Raw genomic sequence first — 17,574 nt, 5'->3', positions numbered from 1 at the left:
AAATAGAGTAGGGTCTTTTTTAACATAAGACTGCGTATGTATGTTCACGAAAAACTTGGGCCCAATTTTTTGTTAGATGAGACTGAAACTTTTGATTTATATTTAGTATTTAAATAAAATATTTTACAAAATATAATTAAAAGATAACCCTTTTAAAATAACATAGTAGCATCAAGAATATATTGAAGTTACTAAGAATATTGGACTACAGGATTCTGATTCCCATCCTCGCAGCCTTTGGAGCTTAAATTCGTCTGCTTTCCCATTCAAGTTCGCTATATGTTATAACCTTGAATGCCCCTTAAATGCAGACGAACTTTCTCCACAAAAGCTGTGAGGATGGTACCAGGGGTTAATGCTATGCTCAAATATTCTTAGTAACTTCAATACATTCTTGGTAGCATGAATAATACAAATCAAAGGGAACAAAAATAAGTATTAGGAGTTTCTTAGGGAAGTTGGTATACTTATTAAATAAAGACGTTGTCAGGTTAATATAAAATATAAAAGGTTTTATTCGGAATGGAACATTACAGACTACACAATACGGCCACGTAAGGGAGAAGTGCGAATGTGCGATACCTTGCGCATGGATTACCGTTAACCACCCGTAAGGGGAGGGGGGGAAATAAAAAGCAATAAACATGCGCATAGGAACACAGGCGCCATCTTAAAAACATAGTTAACATTCGGCCAACCTGACTAGATTAATCTCCTGATTATAGAATTAAAGTCATCGTACAGTTCACAAAAACAAACTAGTTCATGGTACTCGTTTCTACTAGACTTATTTGTTTAAAATGTGTGGCCTCAAAAAAAAATAATACTGAGATACATCACGAGTCCTTTAAGGTAATTTAAAATTAAATAAGCTAATCTACTAAAAAGTCTTTTAAATAACTAGGAACTTTGGTTTTTCTTTGGCTTCTTTTACGGACGGTGATATCAGCATCTGAGTCTTCTTCTGCTGACGCAATGTTTGCGCCCTTTTCCACATAGTTCGATTTGACTCTCGAACCCTGTCTGCTGTGAGCTCCTGTGGGTTCGGGAACTTCTTCGGAATCGTCAGCGTTGTCGATTATGGGAAATCGTTTCAGTTTCTCTACCGGGGCAGTGTTACGGTAGAACTTGTTTGTCCTTTGATTCTCCGGTAAGTCTTCTATCAAGTACCTGTCGTAATTCAGTTTTTGAGTGACGATGTATGGTCCACGATACTTCATGGCGGTTTTGAGGGGTAAGCCCGTAGCTTGGGGCTGACGTTCTACTAATACTAAGTCGCCTGGTTCATAAGTGGGTGCTTTAGCCCTTTTAGCGTTGTATCGTTGCCGTTGTTTTTCTTGGTCATCCAAAATTGATTTTATCGCGTCTTGTCGGCGTTCTTCTATTTGTCTGTCGTAGGTTGCTTTCGGCTTCCGTAAAACTATATGTCGGATTCCTCGACTTAAAATTAAATAGTAATGCGAAAGGTGTGGATTTGGTCGCACTGTGAAAGGTATTGTTAATACCCCATTGAACTTGATGAAGGTGCGCGTCCCAGTCTTTCTCGTCGTCACGTTTACACATACTAGCGATAGCTGGAGTGATCTGGTGATTCACGCGTTCAATTTGACCGTTTCCTCGTGGGGTAGCGGTTGCATTAACTATATGAGCGCAGTTTGACGTTTTGCATAGTTCTTCAAAAGCTTTTCCCGTGTATGAGGTGCCCTGGTCAGTTATGACCCTCCTTGGAGCTCCAAACAAGCCTATGATATCCTCCAAGAATTTTATCGTTGGGTTCATACGCGTATCACGCACTGCTCTTAATATATTAGGAATGTGTTGCCTTCACAAATGGTCCTAAATGATCCATATGTATCGTATGGAAGGGTATTCCTATTTTGTCGATGGAATGGAGCATTCCGGGCTTATTTCCAGTTGGTTTCTTGTGAAATAAACATTCCAAACAACCAGAAATGTAGCGGCGTACATATCGGCGGAGACGAGGAAACCAATAATTTTCCAATATCTTGAGGCACGTTTTGTCTGTTCCTACATGGCCAATATCATCGTGGTTGTTTTTCACTATGCGCCACCTTGCTTTATTTGGAACTACCCTTAGTAGTTTTTCTTCGTTGTCTTTCACGTGGATTTTCTTGAAAACTCGACCATTCCTAAGGGTGTATTCCTCTTTGACTCGTTTGTCGTCCTTTGTCATTGATGTTCCAGACTTTTGTAATTGACTTTTGATAATCTCGATCTTAGGATCGCTGTGTTGGGCTGCAACCAACCAGTCTTCCGTGAGTATTTGAGTGTGTAGGACCGCGATATCATTGACGATCTCCATTTCTTCAGGCTCATCAACTGGCGCCCTAATTAAAGCGTCGACGTTCATCACTTCGGTGGCGTTACTGATACCTTCTGCCTCGCATTTTCAGCCCTTACAATATTTTGACCGCTTTCAATAGCCAGTTCGTTTCCGGAGATGTTGAGTATTAGAACTTTAGTTTGACCTTCTTTGTCAACGGAGTGTATACCTCTGGGTATGCGGTATTCTTTGCCGGGTAGCATTCGTACTTGGCCTTCGATGTATATCTCTGATGCACCATTTCCATTTCCTGTTTCGTTTACCATTAGATCTATAAATCCGATGTAGTTTGGCGGTATCACTCTCGCATCTTTAGCCCAACAGGTCGCTGCTTGCTCTGGCAAACCTGGAATTCGTCTTCTTCCCCCGCTTCGTGGCTCTCTTCGAATAGCCTAAGAGTGTTTTGACGTTTGACGATTGTGACATGTTGTTGTTCCGTCAGAGGTTGTCCAATTAATAGCGGGATACTTTGAACGTGATCCGCGACTACAAATATTTCGACTGTGGCCTTCACTTGGTCTACCTCGATGGTCGCTTGGGTAGTCCCTTCTACTTTGGTTTTCCCAACATCGTCCGATGGTTTATATTTTAAATTCATTCGTCGGGCATCACTTCGTCTAATAATGACGCATTTACTTCCTAGGTCAATATATGATAAAATTAGTTGTCCATTGATTAAGGCATTTTTAAAATACTTTTGGTTATCGTCTTGTTTTATGTCTTCCGTTTCTACGTGTAACGTGTCCTTGGGAGTAGTTTTCGTTAGCGGCCGCTTTTCACTGCAATCCTTCGTTTCGTGGCCAACTTTTTGGCATTTCTCGTATCTTGGTTTTCGGGGCGGTTTTGGACAGTCTTTCGCTACATGCCCATAGTTAGAACAATTGTAGCACAACGGCTCACCCTTCTCGTTGTAACGTGGTTTTGATTTCCTTCCATTGAAGGTTTTATTTGGATCCGTTGATTTCTGAGATTCTCCAATTGTTGACCATTTACAGTTACTGTCTTTTGGCCTATCTGGAAACGACTTCTTTCGTTGAGCGTCTGGGGCGTCGGGAGTCAAACGTAATCTATCTTCTAGTTGTTTGATGCAAACAAGTAACTCGGGAGTCGTCTTGAACTCTCTTACACTAACAAGGAGACTACCCGAGGTGATAATCACCGATTTGGTTGAAACTAGGTGGGTATGTAGACCTTATGGTAACATGAAATTTCACCAAGGGAAAAGTTGCAATGGGCATTAGTTTTGCCATGGTAACTGAAAATGTTTTTGACAACACAGTCTGTATATTGTCCCATTGAAAATAACAATTGATCAATTTTTACATATTTTGATCAAATTGAGCAAAATTTATCAAAATATCATAAAATTCATTTCATTTGTCAATTTTGATCTATTTTTTTTTGGTTTTGAAATTTTAAATTTTTTAAAATTTTTTACAGGGGGTACCCTTAGAAGTGCTCAGATTCCCATGTTATTTTCAATGAGAAAATATACATACTGTGTTGTCAAAAACATTTTCGGTTGCCATGGCAAAACTAATGCCCATTGCAACTTTTCCCTTGGTGAAATTTTATGTTACCATAAGGTCTACATACCCACCTAGTTTCAACAAAATCGGTGATAACCACCTCGGGTAGTCTCCTTGTAAGAGCGGTGATTAGTGCGTGGTTATTGAGCCCAGTGGTTATGTATTCAATCATGGGCCTCTTCTGATAAGCCACACATTCCAGCCTTGGCTACCTTGTCATGGTAGTATGTCACCACACTTTCGCCCGGTTTTCTGACTCTTCGCTCCATGTCACGTTGCATTGCCTGGATACTTTTAGGCGGCGGAAACCACTTTTCCAATAGCGCAGACCATTCTGGCCAAGTGTGAACTACCGTGTCTAATCCTTCCAGCCATACCTTGGTTGATCCCTTGAGACGTGGTAATGCGTTGCTCACCGTTACTCGCGTCCCTGACCTTCTTCACCACACATTCGACTCGTTTGATGCGGTGTTGAATCGGGATCAAAATCGGGTAGGATCTGACTTTGACCACCCCCAATGGTGATGCTCTATGTTATTGGCATTTCGAGGGACTTGTTGCTGTAGACCTGGCATTCGTAACGTGGCTTCAATCGTTGCCTTAACTGCGGCTGCAACTGCTTTCTGAATAGCTTCTTCGAAGACACTCGTTGAGATTACCTCAGCCCTTGCACTTTTGTTTTATTGACCGTTACCATGATTTTGGTTAAAAAAGAGTTTAGATTATATTCGTCATTCGATGGATTCATTTTGCTAGTGGATCTTTCCTTTTCAATGGCGTTAGATCTATTTCCGATACTAGTAAAGTTCGCTGTGTAACGCTGATTAACTTCCCCTCGGTCCTCAACGTTGGACGCTTCGTTAGGAGTAAGGTACGTTGCGTAGCGCTTATTTATTTTTGGAATTAAAAATTGTTCGTTAGGTAACCCGAATTCGTTGGTACCGTCGGTCCCTCGATCTGAATTTTCGTCTGCTCGATTGATTACTTCGCTGTAACGTTGAATTATTGTTCTTTGGCTTGGACGTTTGCCTCTTCATTAATTCGTTCATTAGTTTTTCCGTAAGCTTCATTAATCAATTGATTCTCTGATGAAAAATTAGATTGCTCACCTAATGTTTCTGTAGGTTTAGTTTTACATTTAAAGCACTTTTCCGGTATAGAGATATTTCAGTGGGGGAAAGGGGATGGAACTTTTGTCGACTGCTTATTGAAACCAAGGAGAATAACATAATATATAGTATAGTCTTTGGTATTCATCCTTCTTGTTAAAAAAATACTCTTTCTCGGTCGCCATTTTGTGAGGGTTTTATTTAGCCTAGGCTATTCGTTAGCATACTCTTTAAACATCATGGCTAAGTCCTTAAATTATTTTGAAAATTTAACGGAAAAAAATGTTAAAGAGCGGTATAAAGAAAAGATTGGGGCAATTAATAACGTTAATCCGTACCTTTTAAAATCAAATGACTTCCAAAAAGTGGATCCAACAGAATTGAAAACGTTTGAAGTACTACCACCAACGTCTTTCCCAGATATATATATGTACCTTGTCGAGGGTATTTCACCTTTTACAAAAGAAAACTTCAAAAACTACAAGAGCATGTACTCATATAACATATTTGTGTGCGGCTTTGTTAGAGACGTGTTAGTGAAAACAATTGGACTTAAAATTCTCGTTTTAGCCACTGTAAGTACTAAGTAATTTACAATAATTAAATTTGGTTAAATAGTCTAATATTCAAATTCTCATAGGTAATGCATTCGCAGAGACTAAGGGAAACCCCCCTTAAACCATGGATTATTGCAAATGATGATGGCTCAATTGTTTCTGCGCATTGCACATGCATGGCTGGCCTTGCAGAGTCATGCTCACATGTAGGTGCGTTACTTTTTTACATTGAGTATGCTGTTCGCTTTAGAGAAGTAAAAACTGTCACTGGTATTGCAGCATACTGGTCTGTGCCTGTGACAAAACAAGCTTCATATTCTGAAATTTCCAAAATGAACCTCAGTGCTGCGTCCGTAAAAAAAAACCAACTAGATGGCATATTAGAAGATGCCATTATTGTTCCTAAAAAGTCATGCGTGTTAAAGCAAAACTCTGTTCCTTTAATAACCAAAGAAGAGCACTCGAAATTAGAAGATGAACTGTTTAAGGTAGGGCTTAATTGCTCTTATTTTAGCATTCACCGAAAGTACCAAAAAAGCTACATTCCAAAGTGTGTTAGCGTTGGATTCCCAGTTGCTCTAACTGAACTTTATGATCAAACTAAGTGTGGGTTAAAATTTAATCAACTACTTAATGAATGTGAAAAACTAAAATTTCAATTCACCGAAGATCAAGTAGAGCGGGTGGAGAGGGAAACAAAGATGCAGGCAGCAAGCAAGTCATGGCATCGCTTTCGGGCAGGTCGCATAACTGCATCCAACTTTAGGAAATCATGCCACAGTGATCCGGCTATGCCGTCAGCTTCTTTGATAGCTTTAATTTGCTACCCAAACACTAAAACATTTGAAACTGAGGCTACAAAATGGGGAAAAGTGCATGAAGAAACCATGCGAAGAATTTACAAAACGGAAATGGAAGCCGATCATCAAAACTTCAAGGTAGAGCTTGCGGGCCTCTGCTTAAATGTGGCATACCCTCACCTTGGGGCATCCCCTGATGCATTAGTACAGTGTGATTGTTGTGGCAAAGGAGTCGTCGAAATAAAGTGCCCTTATACAATGAGAAATAGGTCATGTAAGACTTTCGATTCTAAACATTGCTTAGAAAATACAGATTCTAATAAAATACAGTTAAAAAACAATCATGAGTATTTTTACCAAATTCAAGCGCAGTTGTTTATAACGGGACGTTTCTACGCTGATTTTTGTGTATGGACAAATGTGGATTTTCATATTCAACGCATTTATCGAGATGAACAGTTTTGGAATACCATGGCACCAAAAGCTGAAGCTTTCTTTAAGTTAGCAATTTTGCCTGAGCTTTTGGCCAAATTTTTTACAAGAACCTCAAATGCACCTCCAATTAACCACGGTTCCAACGATGCAGTGAATTTTGACCCTACTACCGCAAATATATCAATACCAAACCCGGCTACCGCAAATATATCAAAACCAAACCCTAATACCGCAAATTTATCAAAACAAAACCCTACTACCATAAATATATCAAAACCAAACCCTGCTACCGCAAATATATCTAAACAAAACCCTACTACCATAAATATATCAAAACCAAACCCTGCTACCGCAAATATATCAAAACAAAACCCTACTACCATAAATATATCTAAACCAAACCCTAATACCACAAATATATCTAAACAAAACCCTACTACTGCGAATATATCAACACCGAAGTTAAATAACGCTACCATAAAATCAAGCCTGACTAAAGCTACCATATCAAAACCCAATTTAACAAAGCCTACTATGTCCAAACCAATCCTAACTACGGCAACCAAATCAAAACCCAAGTTAACTACAACTAGAAAATCAAAACCAACTTCCACTTCAACAACTGCACTCAACTTAACCAAGACTTTCATCTCAAAATGTACACCTTCAGGTAGCATTTCAAAACCCATCCAAACTTTACCCACCGTATCAGAACCTGACCGTCATGTGGCTTCTGTATCGAGAACCCAATTAACCTTGGCTACGGTATTGAAACCAACAACTTACAGTAGTATGGCCATTTTATCTCCAAGTAAACAACCCAATAGTTGTTCATCACCGAATAAAATGGGCAATTCAAAGAGGTCACTACAATATATTTTATCGCCTGTCAAACAGGTCTGCCATACAGACAATTTATATCACCGGAAATGGTGCTACTGCGAAGGAGATGAAGATGGGGAAATGATTTTTTGTGAAGGGGAAAATTGCAGAATTAATTGGTTTCACACAGAGTGTTTGAAAATTAAAAGAATCCCAAAAGGGAGATGGTTTTGCCCAGACTGTGCCAAAATTAACAGAGAAGTGAAAAAGAAAAAACTAAAAACTGCACCAAAAACTTAAATAAACGTCTTGGATTTTAATGACAATTTTTATTACTAAGAACTCATGAGACAAATAAAAAAAAATTCTGGAATAGTAATTGACTCTCATAATTATTCTATACATTTAGTACTAAAAAAATTATTTATCAGCTAGGGGTATTTGATATTATTTAAGTAACAAAAATTGAATAAAACAATCTAATCAAAAGGAACAACAGATGGGGTAAGATTTGTCAGGGCAGCGCAGACTACGGCAATTTTGTCTAGAGTAGCCATTTCTTCTTCTGGGGCTACGTGAAGTAAATCAATTGGAAGTTTGGTAAACAATATTGTGTATTTCTGGCGGAGATGACCTATTACCCTCTCAACATGAATTCTGACGTTGGCAAGTTTTCTAGTAGATTCGACATCTTGCGGGGATAACTGGCTCTTTCCTTTCGTAAAGGTTGGATATTTTATAGTCGCATAATAGAAGCCTACAGAATCATCAATGTTAAATCCCCTATCAGCTAAAACAAGGTCCCCAGGTAACAACTTATTTAAAAGCCCAGAATTTTCTGTTAGGTGCTTGTCACTAACTCTTCCTCCCCATCCTTTAGAAATGAAGCTTATCGATCCTTGCGGAGTTACACCAATGAGGAATTTTACGGTGTTACAACTTTTATAGTTGGAGTAAGTTTCAGCCCGACATTTAACGCTTGATGGTTTATGGGTAAAAACCTCAAAACAATCTATGATGACAGCACATTGCTTTCCAAACTTTTCCCTAAAACACATGGGCATTGTAGCGCATAATTCATCTCTTTCAGGCCATTTTACAAATTTTTGAAGACGGTTGTACATAGCGTTTAAACAATTGTAAAAAATTCTCCCAACTGTTGCTTCAGATACCCAAAAACGAAAACCTAAATCTTTGTTTGTTAGAGCTAGTCTTAGCTTCATGACCGTTAAAATGACTTGCTGAAAATTGGTCAACTTTGAATTTTGAAATAAGTATGGTGAAACTTCTTTAACTAAAACTAGTAAAACTTCCAATGTCTCAAGACCAGTGAAGTACTTTACTTTTAAATTACCTCTATCTCCTCTAAAATAAAATTCAGTGTATTTATGTTGGCCTAACTCGTCTTCTAGTGTGCCAAGCTCGGATACCAATTGCTTTATGTTTTCACTACAAGAGTAAAGCAAACTATTGGCTTCTTCTAATTTGACCAGAAGTTTCGAAACTTCTTCGGAAGATTCTCTATTTTTAATTTCTGCACATTCTAGCTCAAACCTTTCGCAAACCCTGATTATAGTCTGAGAAGAACCTTCCGCTAATAATGGCCCCGCTTGAGTAGAGCTGTGTATCATTTCTTTATTTATTTTATTAATAATTTCGGTTAAAGCCTTTTGGTCTAATTCAGTTTGTGTACTAATTTCCACATATTCTGGGCCTATTTGGGTGCTTTTATCTATAGAACTAGAAAATGTTTGCGTGGCAACGCTGATTTTCAAATTTTCACCTTTGGGAACTGAACTGCTGTAGTTTTTTGGAGAGTCTAATGAACCTATGCCTTCATCGGAAATTAACACAGAGTCAAGTGTAGAGGTAGCACCTTCCCAAATTAACGAATCTCCAACTTCATCAGAGATAGAAGAAATACCAACTTCTTGGGAAATTTGAAAATCTGTAGCTTCTTCTGAGAATGTAGATGTAGATTTTGAAATGGTGCTATGATCTAAGAAAAATCGAATAATTGAATCTACGAGACTAGGGAGTTTATAAGCAAAGGCGTCCTTACTAAGAGAGTCCTCCATTTGAAGCACACGCGCTAAGGGTGTTGATACGGCATTTGGATTAAATAATGGTAGCTTTTGTTTGGAAGAAACTGGTGTTACGCATTGAAAACGATTAATTCTTCTATTATGCCTCTGAAGTTTTGCATTCCTATCCGCAACATCGTTGTATGATTGATTGAATTTATAACCCAAATTCAAGTTTGGTACCCAATCTGGATGGGTTTTATCATATAGCTTTGAGGGTCTACCTACAATCAATATATATATATATATATATGTATTTCTAGGATCAAAAATTAGAATTTTTGAAGAATATAGTAGTTAACATACCTGAGTAAAAATGTCTTGAACATATTTTCACTTGGTCCAAATCTTTAAAAGAGTTAAGCCTTAGCTTTCTCAACCACACGCTTTGTCTATTAGCAGACAATTCTTCCGTTTGTATACCCTGGTTTTTTATAATGGCTGGTATTTTAAAAAACCCTACATATTCTTCTTTTCCTGATATTTGTTTTCCCCCTTGACAACTAGCCACATAACAACGACGATGAGTTTTACCCATTTCCTATGATCTAAGATACAAAAATTCCTCACAAAATGGCGAACTAACAACTGAGAAAAATAAACTGGAATTCGAAGGCTGGCAGTAGCGTAGATTTTTGACCCCCCCACCAAGTGTGACGTTTCAAAAATCCGCGTTGAAATATCTCTATACGTTGGATTTCGTTAGTCTTTATAATTTGTGGAATAACTGACTTCGTTTTACGTTGGCTTCTCCTTAAATGAGGGCATCCTTCTTCATTCATGAGACATCAAACCGATTAAAACAGAAACCGGCGTAATGGCGTCGCCTCGTGTGCCGTCATTCGTTGTTCTATCGTAATCCCTTGGTCGTGTCTTGCCTTAAATTTTCAATCTTCTCGCATCGTCTTAATTCTCCATTAAATACGTGGATTTATCCCACTTCTGAGATATTAGGAGTTTCTTAGTGAAGTTGGTATACTTATTAAATAAAGACGTTGTCAGGTTAATATAAAATATAAAAGGTTTTATTCGGAATGGAACATTACAGACTACACAATACGGCCACGTAAGGGAGAAGTGCGAATGTGCGATACCTTGCGCATGGATTACCGTTAACCACCCGTAAGGGGAGGGGGAAAATAAAAAGCAATAAACATGTGCATAGGAACACAGGCGCCATCTGGCAATAGTTGCGCGGACATAAAAACATAGTTAACATAAGGGAAAGTTAATGTTTTTATTCAAATAGTTGAGTAAAATAACAGTATGGTTCATCTATCACGGAAAGAAAATTAAAAGATATCTTTATTGACTGTTTGTAGTTTTAGCTTGATATATTATAGGCAAATATTTGAATTATTATTTTCACTCTTTGGCCTTTGCACGTAGCAATTAAATAAGAAACAAGTTGGCAAGCCAAAATATACCTCTCCTCGGAAGAATTGTCCCTAGTGGTATTAATTTCTCGAGATAACCCTTAAAGATATATCTCCGCAATTTAGAGTTATTTGTTAAAAATATTAACCCATTTCTATCCCGCCCGGTATAAAATTTTTATTATAATTAAAATAATTGAGACGAAACGACCAATTTTAATTTATTCAGAATATCATAAGTTAAGTAGTTACAACAGTAAGTTAGACGTACTATAACAATGCACAATTGAATTAAACCCTTTTACAGAACAAGTTTATCAGTTAAATATAATACGAAGCAAATTTTAATGAAATATCTACAGAGGCTTTTTGGAATTACTCGCTTACGAAATACTTGCCGCATCTTTAACGCTCATTTTATTTCAACACTCGCCCTTGATGAAGATACCGTAGATATCTGGTAGTGGACGACTCGTTCACTTCCTGTTGACGTTGTGACGCATACCACATGAAAAAGACCAATGCCGTCCAATTTCCAATATCATATAATGACTCGCACACCCAAGAAATCATTGACTGCGTTAGAAATCGTAGATATCCAAATATCCACACCAAATGTATTTACAAGAAGCAAAAACCTTACCATCAACAAAGCACAGAGAGCCACTTGACTAACCGCCAGCTTTTAAAGCAATTAACGTTAAATTATCTCCTTTGAATTAACAGAACTATATATAGGTCGTTAAGAAAGTGGACCACCCACAGGGTCTACCCTTTAACCCTCTAATCTCGGCTGACTGCGCTAAAACAAGATTTAACCTTTAAAAAATACCAGATTAGGCCTTCATAAATTCATTAATAAAAAAAGACTTTATTACCTATTATGCTTACGATGCCTGTCTTAATTTCAGTGAATCTAAGCAGCTATCGGTGGTTCTGTGGTAGAGCGCTCGACTGCCAAGCCGAATGGTCTGGGTTCGAAACCTGGGTGGCGCATTTGTTTTTAATCAATAGAGAAACGCTAAATTAGAATTTCTTCGATGCAATAATTTCAATTTCAATTCTATTTCAATTAAACCAAAATTTCGTACTCTATTAAATACGCTTCCGATAAAGCTGAAGGTCTAATTTTCAATAAGGCGTAACAAGTGTCGGTGGTTCTGTGGTAGAACGTCCGCCTGTCAATCAGGAGGTCTCGGGTTCAAATCCCGCCCGATGCGATCGCAAATTGATACTAAGACGAATACCGTGTACAACTGGTGGAAACCCTGCCATTGGACGTTGAGAGGTAGCATTACACTCAGCACTCGGTCCGTCCCAAAGTCATTAAGAAGACGTTGGAGAGAAAACGCCCATATAAACACAACAGACTCAACATGCACATCCATCAGAACACAAACACAACAAATTCAACACTCACAACCTACGCATAAACATTACAAAAATCGTAATACACCAAACCGTCACGACGGTGAGCGAAAAAACACCATCCAAACCAAACCGCAAATGCATCCGTTAACGCTCACCGTCACACGGTGGTTTTGCCAACCCTTTGAGAAACTGCGTACGCAGTGATTACACTTTGCACCGAAAATGCGAACGCGTTCGCAGTCCTGACAGACAGACACACCCACAGACCCACCCACAGACCCACCCACAGACAGACACGGTCGTTGTATAACCCCTCCTAGGGGACTTTGTCCCCTCGGAGAGGTAAAAAAGACTGCATTGCATCTTAGACAACCTTTGGTTGTCTTTTTTCGATAATGCCATTTGCACTGCCAATTATTTATAACCGGCAACATTAGGTAATTTTGTAGTGTAATGCATCCCAATAAAATTTCTTTTAAATTTAAACTTAAATGTATGACTTTTAAATTTAAAAAAGGGGATTAAATTTTTTGTTGGACAGCCTCTTAAACGGACACCTTTCATTTTGCCAATGATCGGTCTGAAAAATGTCTTTTACCTTTCGAGAGCCAACACCCTTTTTAACAAACTCACCGCTGAAAAAGTACGAGACATATCATTATCATCACCCTGTAGAAATGACCGCTGTAAAAATGCTCAATGCCTAATTTGAAAATGTCAAGTGGCAGATGGATGGCCCGTGTGTTTTTACACACAATACTTTTTAGATTACAAAAGCCACGTTGCGGGCAACGCTAGTAGCACAACGCGCTGTATTTCGATCTGCTTAGCGGACGCTTTGCCACTTCAAAAATAAAAGATTTTGATTGGCAGATGAAAGTCGAGCAATTTGTGAGCTCCCGCTTTTGGCCCTTCAATCAATGTAAACTAAAAAACCTAATTGGTATAGAATTCAAATATGACAATAATGAGTGTGAGGTTTGTAAGGTCAGAGGGAGTAAAAAGAGTAGCCCAAATACTACGGAACAAACGATATGATAATGAAGATGAGAGTAGTCCACTTGAAAGGCTTCAAAATTAGTAACAAAATATACTATGACCTGATACTCAACACAAAATTAATGAAGAATATCGACGTAAATATGAATGAAGTTGTTTTGGCGACAAAGACTGACTGGCTGTGCTCGAAGACGATAAGTAACAGATTGACAAAATATTTTATAGATGGACAAAACTTGAAGACGATTAAGATGACTAGGAGGACGATGAATATGTTCGTGGACATCGCGGAAGAAGAAGACGGATGAAATTCTAAGAGATTGACGAAGATAACTTAAATGTAAGTATGTTTATTGAAGGAGAATATTAGACGACTTTTCTCTTTTTTAGAAGAGTAAAAGTTGAAACTTGAAGATAATGAGAAGGACTTGAAGATGGACGTCGGGTTTCGAAAACAGTTTGAAGGTGAGTAGCATTATCGTTAAATTGGTGGTGGTGAACTTTTATTTCTTTATTTTATATGTTTTTAAACGGGTAAGACTAGAAGATGACGAGGAATACTAGAAGATTGACGAACAACAAGCAATGACATCTTGAAAGTAAGTATAGTGAGAGCGCCTGGTTACAAAACCACCCGAATTGTTCGGAATTGGTATACAGCTCTTAAAATTGGTATATACGTGCCTTGAACTACAATCTCGACTACCTAATTTAAAAAAAAAAAAACCTACTGGATAAAATTTTAAAAGCAAAAAAACCCGTTTGTTGCTGAAACCGCTAGCATCTTCGTTTACATGCACCGCATCTCCGCAACTTTAGAAATAAATAATGGTAAATCGCGTGTAGCTCGGGTGGTAAAGGTGGAAAAAATATGGATTTTTTTATGGTGATACGTGTCACCAAAGATAATTTAAACTCGCGCCCTAGATTCGAAATCACTCTCTCGCGCGTTGCCGATAGCGTTTACCCACTTCCCGCTGGAACTCAGAAAAAATTCGCTCCATGGTTTGCGCCTTACCGCAGCCGATGGAGCCCAATTTTTCTGAGATCACGTGCCGGAAAAGGGTAAACGCTTCGTAACAAAACCGTCAATGGGAAAGCTCTCAGTATTCGAATCTAGGGTACGAGTTTAAATTATCTTTGGTGTCACGGTACTACTTGAAACCTGATATGGAACCACAATGAGATATTTTTCCATTGACGTTATTTCTTAGATTTCTAGATTTTTCTACTTAATAAATAACAAAAACTTCAAATACAACTGAAATGTTCTACGATTATTACATACTTTATGCAATGTGGTTTTTTAAAATAACAATTATTCTAAATATATAATTATAGAACATAAATATGGATAAATTATTATTAATTAATTTTTGATTAATTAAGGAAAACCGTATTACTTGGACACATTGTACGGGTAAAACATAGAATGTTAATTTATCTTAATTATCATAATTTTCTTCACACACGTACACAATGGTACATTTAAGGTTAGCCTTCGCGCATTTTCAGGTGGTGCTTAGTTGTGGTTGCCATGGAAATTCGATATAAAAAAGATTAGAACTGAAGACAGCGGTAAAATTGAAAAAAATAATAAAAAAATAAATATATCGATGTGGTTCCAAATCAGGTCTTAAGTACTACTGTGACACGTATCATCATAAAAATTTCAAAACTTTTCCACCTTTACCACCCGAGCTACACGCGATTTACCATTTTTTATTTCTAAAGTTGCGGAGCGGCGGTGCAACGTAGCAAAGTACTTTTAAAAACACATATAAACTAAGATGCGTGCGTCCTCGGCAACAAGCGGGTTTCTTACTTATAAAATTTTATCCCGTAGGTTTTTTTTGAAAAATAAAAATTAGGTAGTCGAGAGTATAGTTCAAGGCACGTGTGTACCAATTCCGAAATATTTATCACCATGCGCTCTCACTAGTTTAATTATTGGAGGAGAATGTTCGAAATAATTTTTTTGAGGAAGAGTAATAGTAATTTACATATATAGTCACGCTGTTTACCTTATCTATTTACAATAAATTCATGTTCTTGGCTGGTGATTTTCTTCAATAGTTCTAGTTGCAAATCCAACCGAATTAACGGTTTATAGTCTTCGTGTAAGGGTTGGCCGTTATAGCTAGGAATTTACAAAAAGGTTTTAGTTATAATTTAATACGTGTTATTGAAATTGATTGATAATCGAGACATGATATACTATATGGCCAAATTTGTATTAAAAGTTTTTGAGTATTACATATTTTTGGTTCATGCAGTTTCGACGAATGAATTATAGGCTGAAATTGTCTACATGTTTAAATTTCTTAAATTGGATGTAGAATATCAAGAATTTATCTATCCTGATGAATTAACATTTCCAAACCTTAAATCTCAATGTTTTTCCCTCACGTTCTTAATAATAATTATCAGCTAGGCTAATACCCTAGGCACCAGCTTGGGCCTAAGTTATCGAGCGACTTTTAAAGCCTTTAATTAAGGTGGTCGGGTTATAATCCGTAGGAGGGTGGTGGCAAGCCCTTCATGCCACGCGAGCCAACAGCTCCCTACACGCACTATTAACGTTAACCGCTACAAGTTTTTATGGAAATGTCAAACCGAAGAGCTCGGGGGAAAATCCATTAAACCAGTGGCGGAGATAACTTGCAAATTCAACGCAAAAGGAGTGGTTCCGAGTTTTCAACCAGTGCCACAAGCTGGGATCGAACCCGGCTCCTCTTGCTGCGAGGTGAAAGTGCTAATCACTTCTCCACCCCATTTCCATAAAATCTTGTTGAGGTTAACGGTAATAGCTGTCGTCTGAGGTAACACGAAGGGCTTGCCACCACTTTTTTACGCAGTATAACCCGGCCCCTTGGAATTAAAGGCATTATAAGTCGTTAGATGACTTGCGCAAAGTGTGGTACCTTGCGTATTAGCCTAGCTTAAGTCACTAGATGACTGGCGCCTAAAGTGGTACCTTGCGTATTAGCCTAGCTTAAGTCACTAGATTTCTGGTGCCTAAAGTGGTACCTAGCTGATGATTAGTATCATTAGTTATATATTGTTTTATTAATATTATTATTTATGACGTTTTTATTCAAAGGTGAGGCGATACAATTTATCAAATTTACACCAATGGTACATTATTCTACAATTTTAAGTTTTCGGAACTTTATACATTGACTTATGGGTTTGAGAGCTAAAGCGTAATAATTATTAAAGATATTTATTTATTAAAATGAAGATATTTAATTTAGGTAGATCTTACGAGGAGTGTACCCGATGTGTAAATCACCGATTTTGATGAAACTCGGGGGGTATGTAGACCTTGGGGTAACATGAATTTTCAGCAAGGGAAAAGTTACGCTGGGCTTCCGTTTTGCTATGGTAACCGAAAATGTTTTTGACAACTTAAAAAAAAATTACATTTAAAAAAGCATGGGATTTTCACGGTTTCACAGGGGGGCTACTTGATGAATTTCACCCAAAATTGTGAAAATTTAGCATTTTAGTTGAAATTTAAATTTTTATTTTTTTGGGTTTTCAAAAATTTTCACATGGTACCCCCCCTCCCCCCCTGTGAAACCGAGAAAATCCAATGCTTTTTTAAATGTAGATTTTTTGATTTTATGTTGTCAAAAACTTTTTCGGTTGCCTTAGCAAAACGGAAGCCCAGCGTAAGTTTACCCTTGCAGAAAATTCATATTACCCCAAGGTCTACATACCCCCCGAGTTTCTTCAAAATCGGTAATTTACACCTCGGGTACACTCCTCGTTAGTTAACATATTTTGAAAATTGTTATATTATAATTAAAACTTTAAATTTAGAAAAAAAAGAAAAAGTATAGGAATGAATTTTAATTCGACGGGATGTGTTCGTGTCGATTTCAGAAAGGAGCCACGGGCGTGTTGATGCTGACGGAGGAAGAGAAACGGACGTTGTTGGCCGAAGGCTACCCCATCCCGCAACGCCTGCCGCTGACCAAGGCCGAGGAGAGGTCGCTCAAGAAGATCAGGCGCAAAATTAAGAACAACATCTCGGCCCAAGAGAGCAGACGCAAGAAAAAGGAATACATGGAAGTAGAAGGAAAGTAAGGGCGAGACGCCACTCCCGGGTTCGGGTTTGGGTTCGGGATCGAAATCCGGGA

General features: G+C 38.0%; 1 protein-coding gene and 1 long non-coding RNA gene across 2 annotated transcripts; one reads left to right on the top strand and one right to left on the bottom strand.

Annotated features, from left to right (window-relative positions):
- The first annotated feature begins 834 nt into the window (after positions 1-834).
- Positions 835-17,454, top strand: LOC149958613 (uncharacterized). The gene is made up of 3 exons (XR_016478551.1): positions 835-852; positions 13,652-13,891; positions 17,318-17,454. It is a non-coding gene; the product is annotated as an uncharacterized LOC149958613 (long non-coding RNA).
- LOC149958614 (uncharacterized) lies at positions 7,948-9,875 on the bottom strand. Its single transcript, XM_090165950.1, has 2 exons — positions 9,659-9,875; positions 7,948-9,595 (listed from the first exon to the last, which is right to left on the bottom strand). The coding sequence occupies exons 1-2, from the start codon at positions 9,672-9,674 to the stop codon at positions 8,076-8,078; spliced, it is 1,536 nt and encodes a 511-aa protein (XP_090022076.1). The 5' UTR covers positions 9,675-9,875; the 3' UTR covers positions 7,948-8,075.
- Positions 17,455-17,574: the final 120 nt, after the last annotated feature.

The sequence above is a fragment of the Leiobunum rupestre genome, chromosome 2 (assembly GCF_980474605.1).
Source record: "Leiobunum rupestre chromosome 2, qqLeiRupe1.1.hap1, whole genome shotgun sequence".
NCBI classification, from domain to species: domain Eukaryota; kingdom Metazoa; phylum Arthropoda; class Arachnida; order Opiliones; family Sclerosomatidae; genus Leiobunum; species Leiobunum rupestre.
Note: the sequence above shows the minus strand (reverse complement) of the source record. Positions and strands in the feature narration are given on the sequence as shown.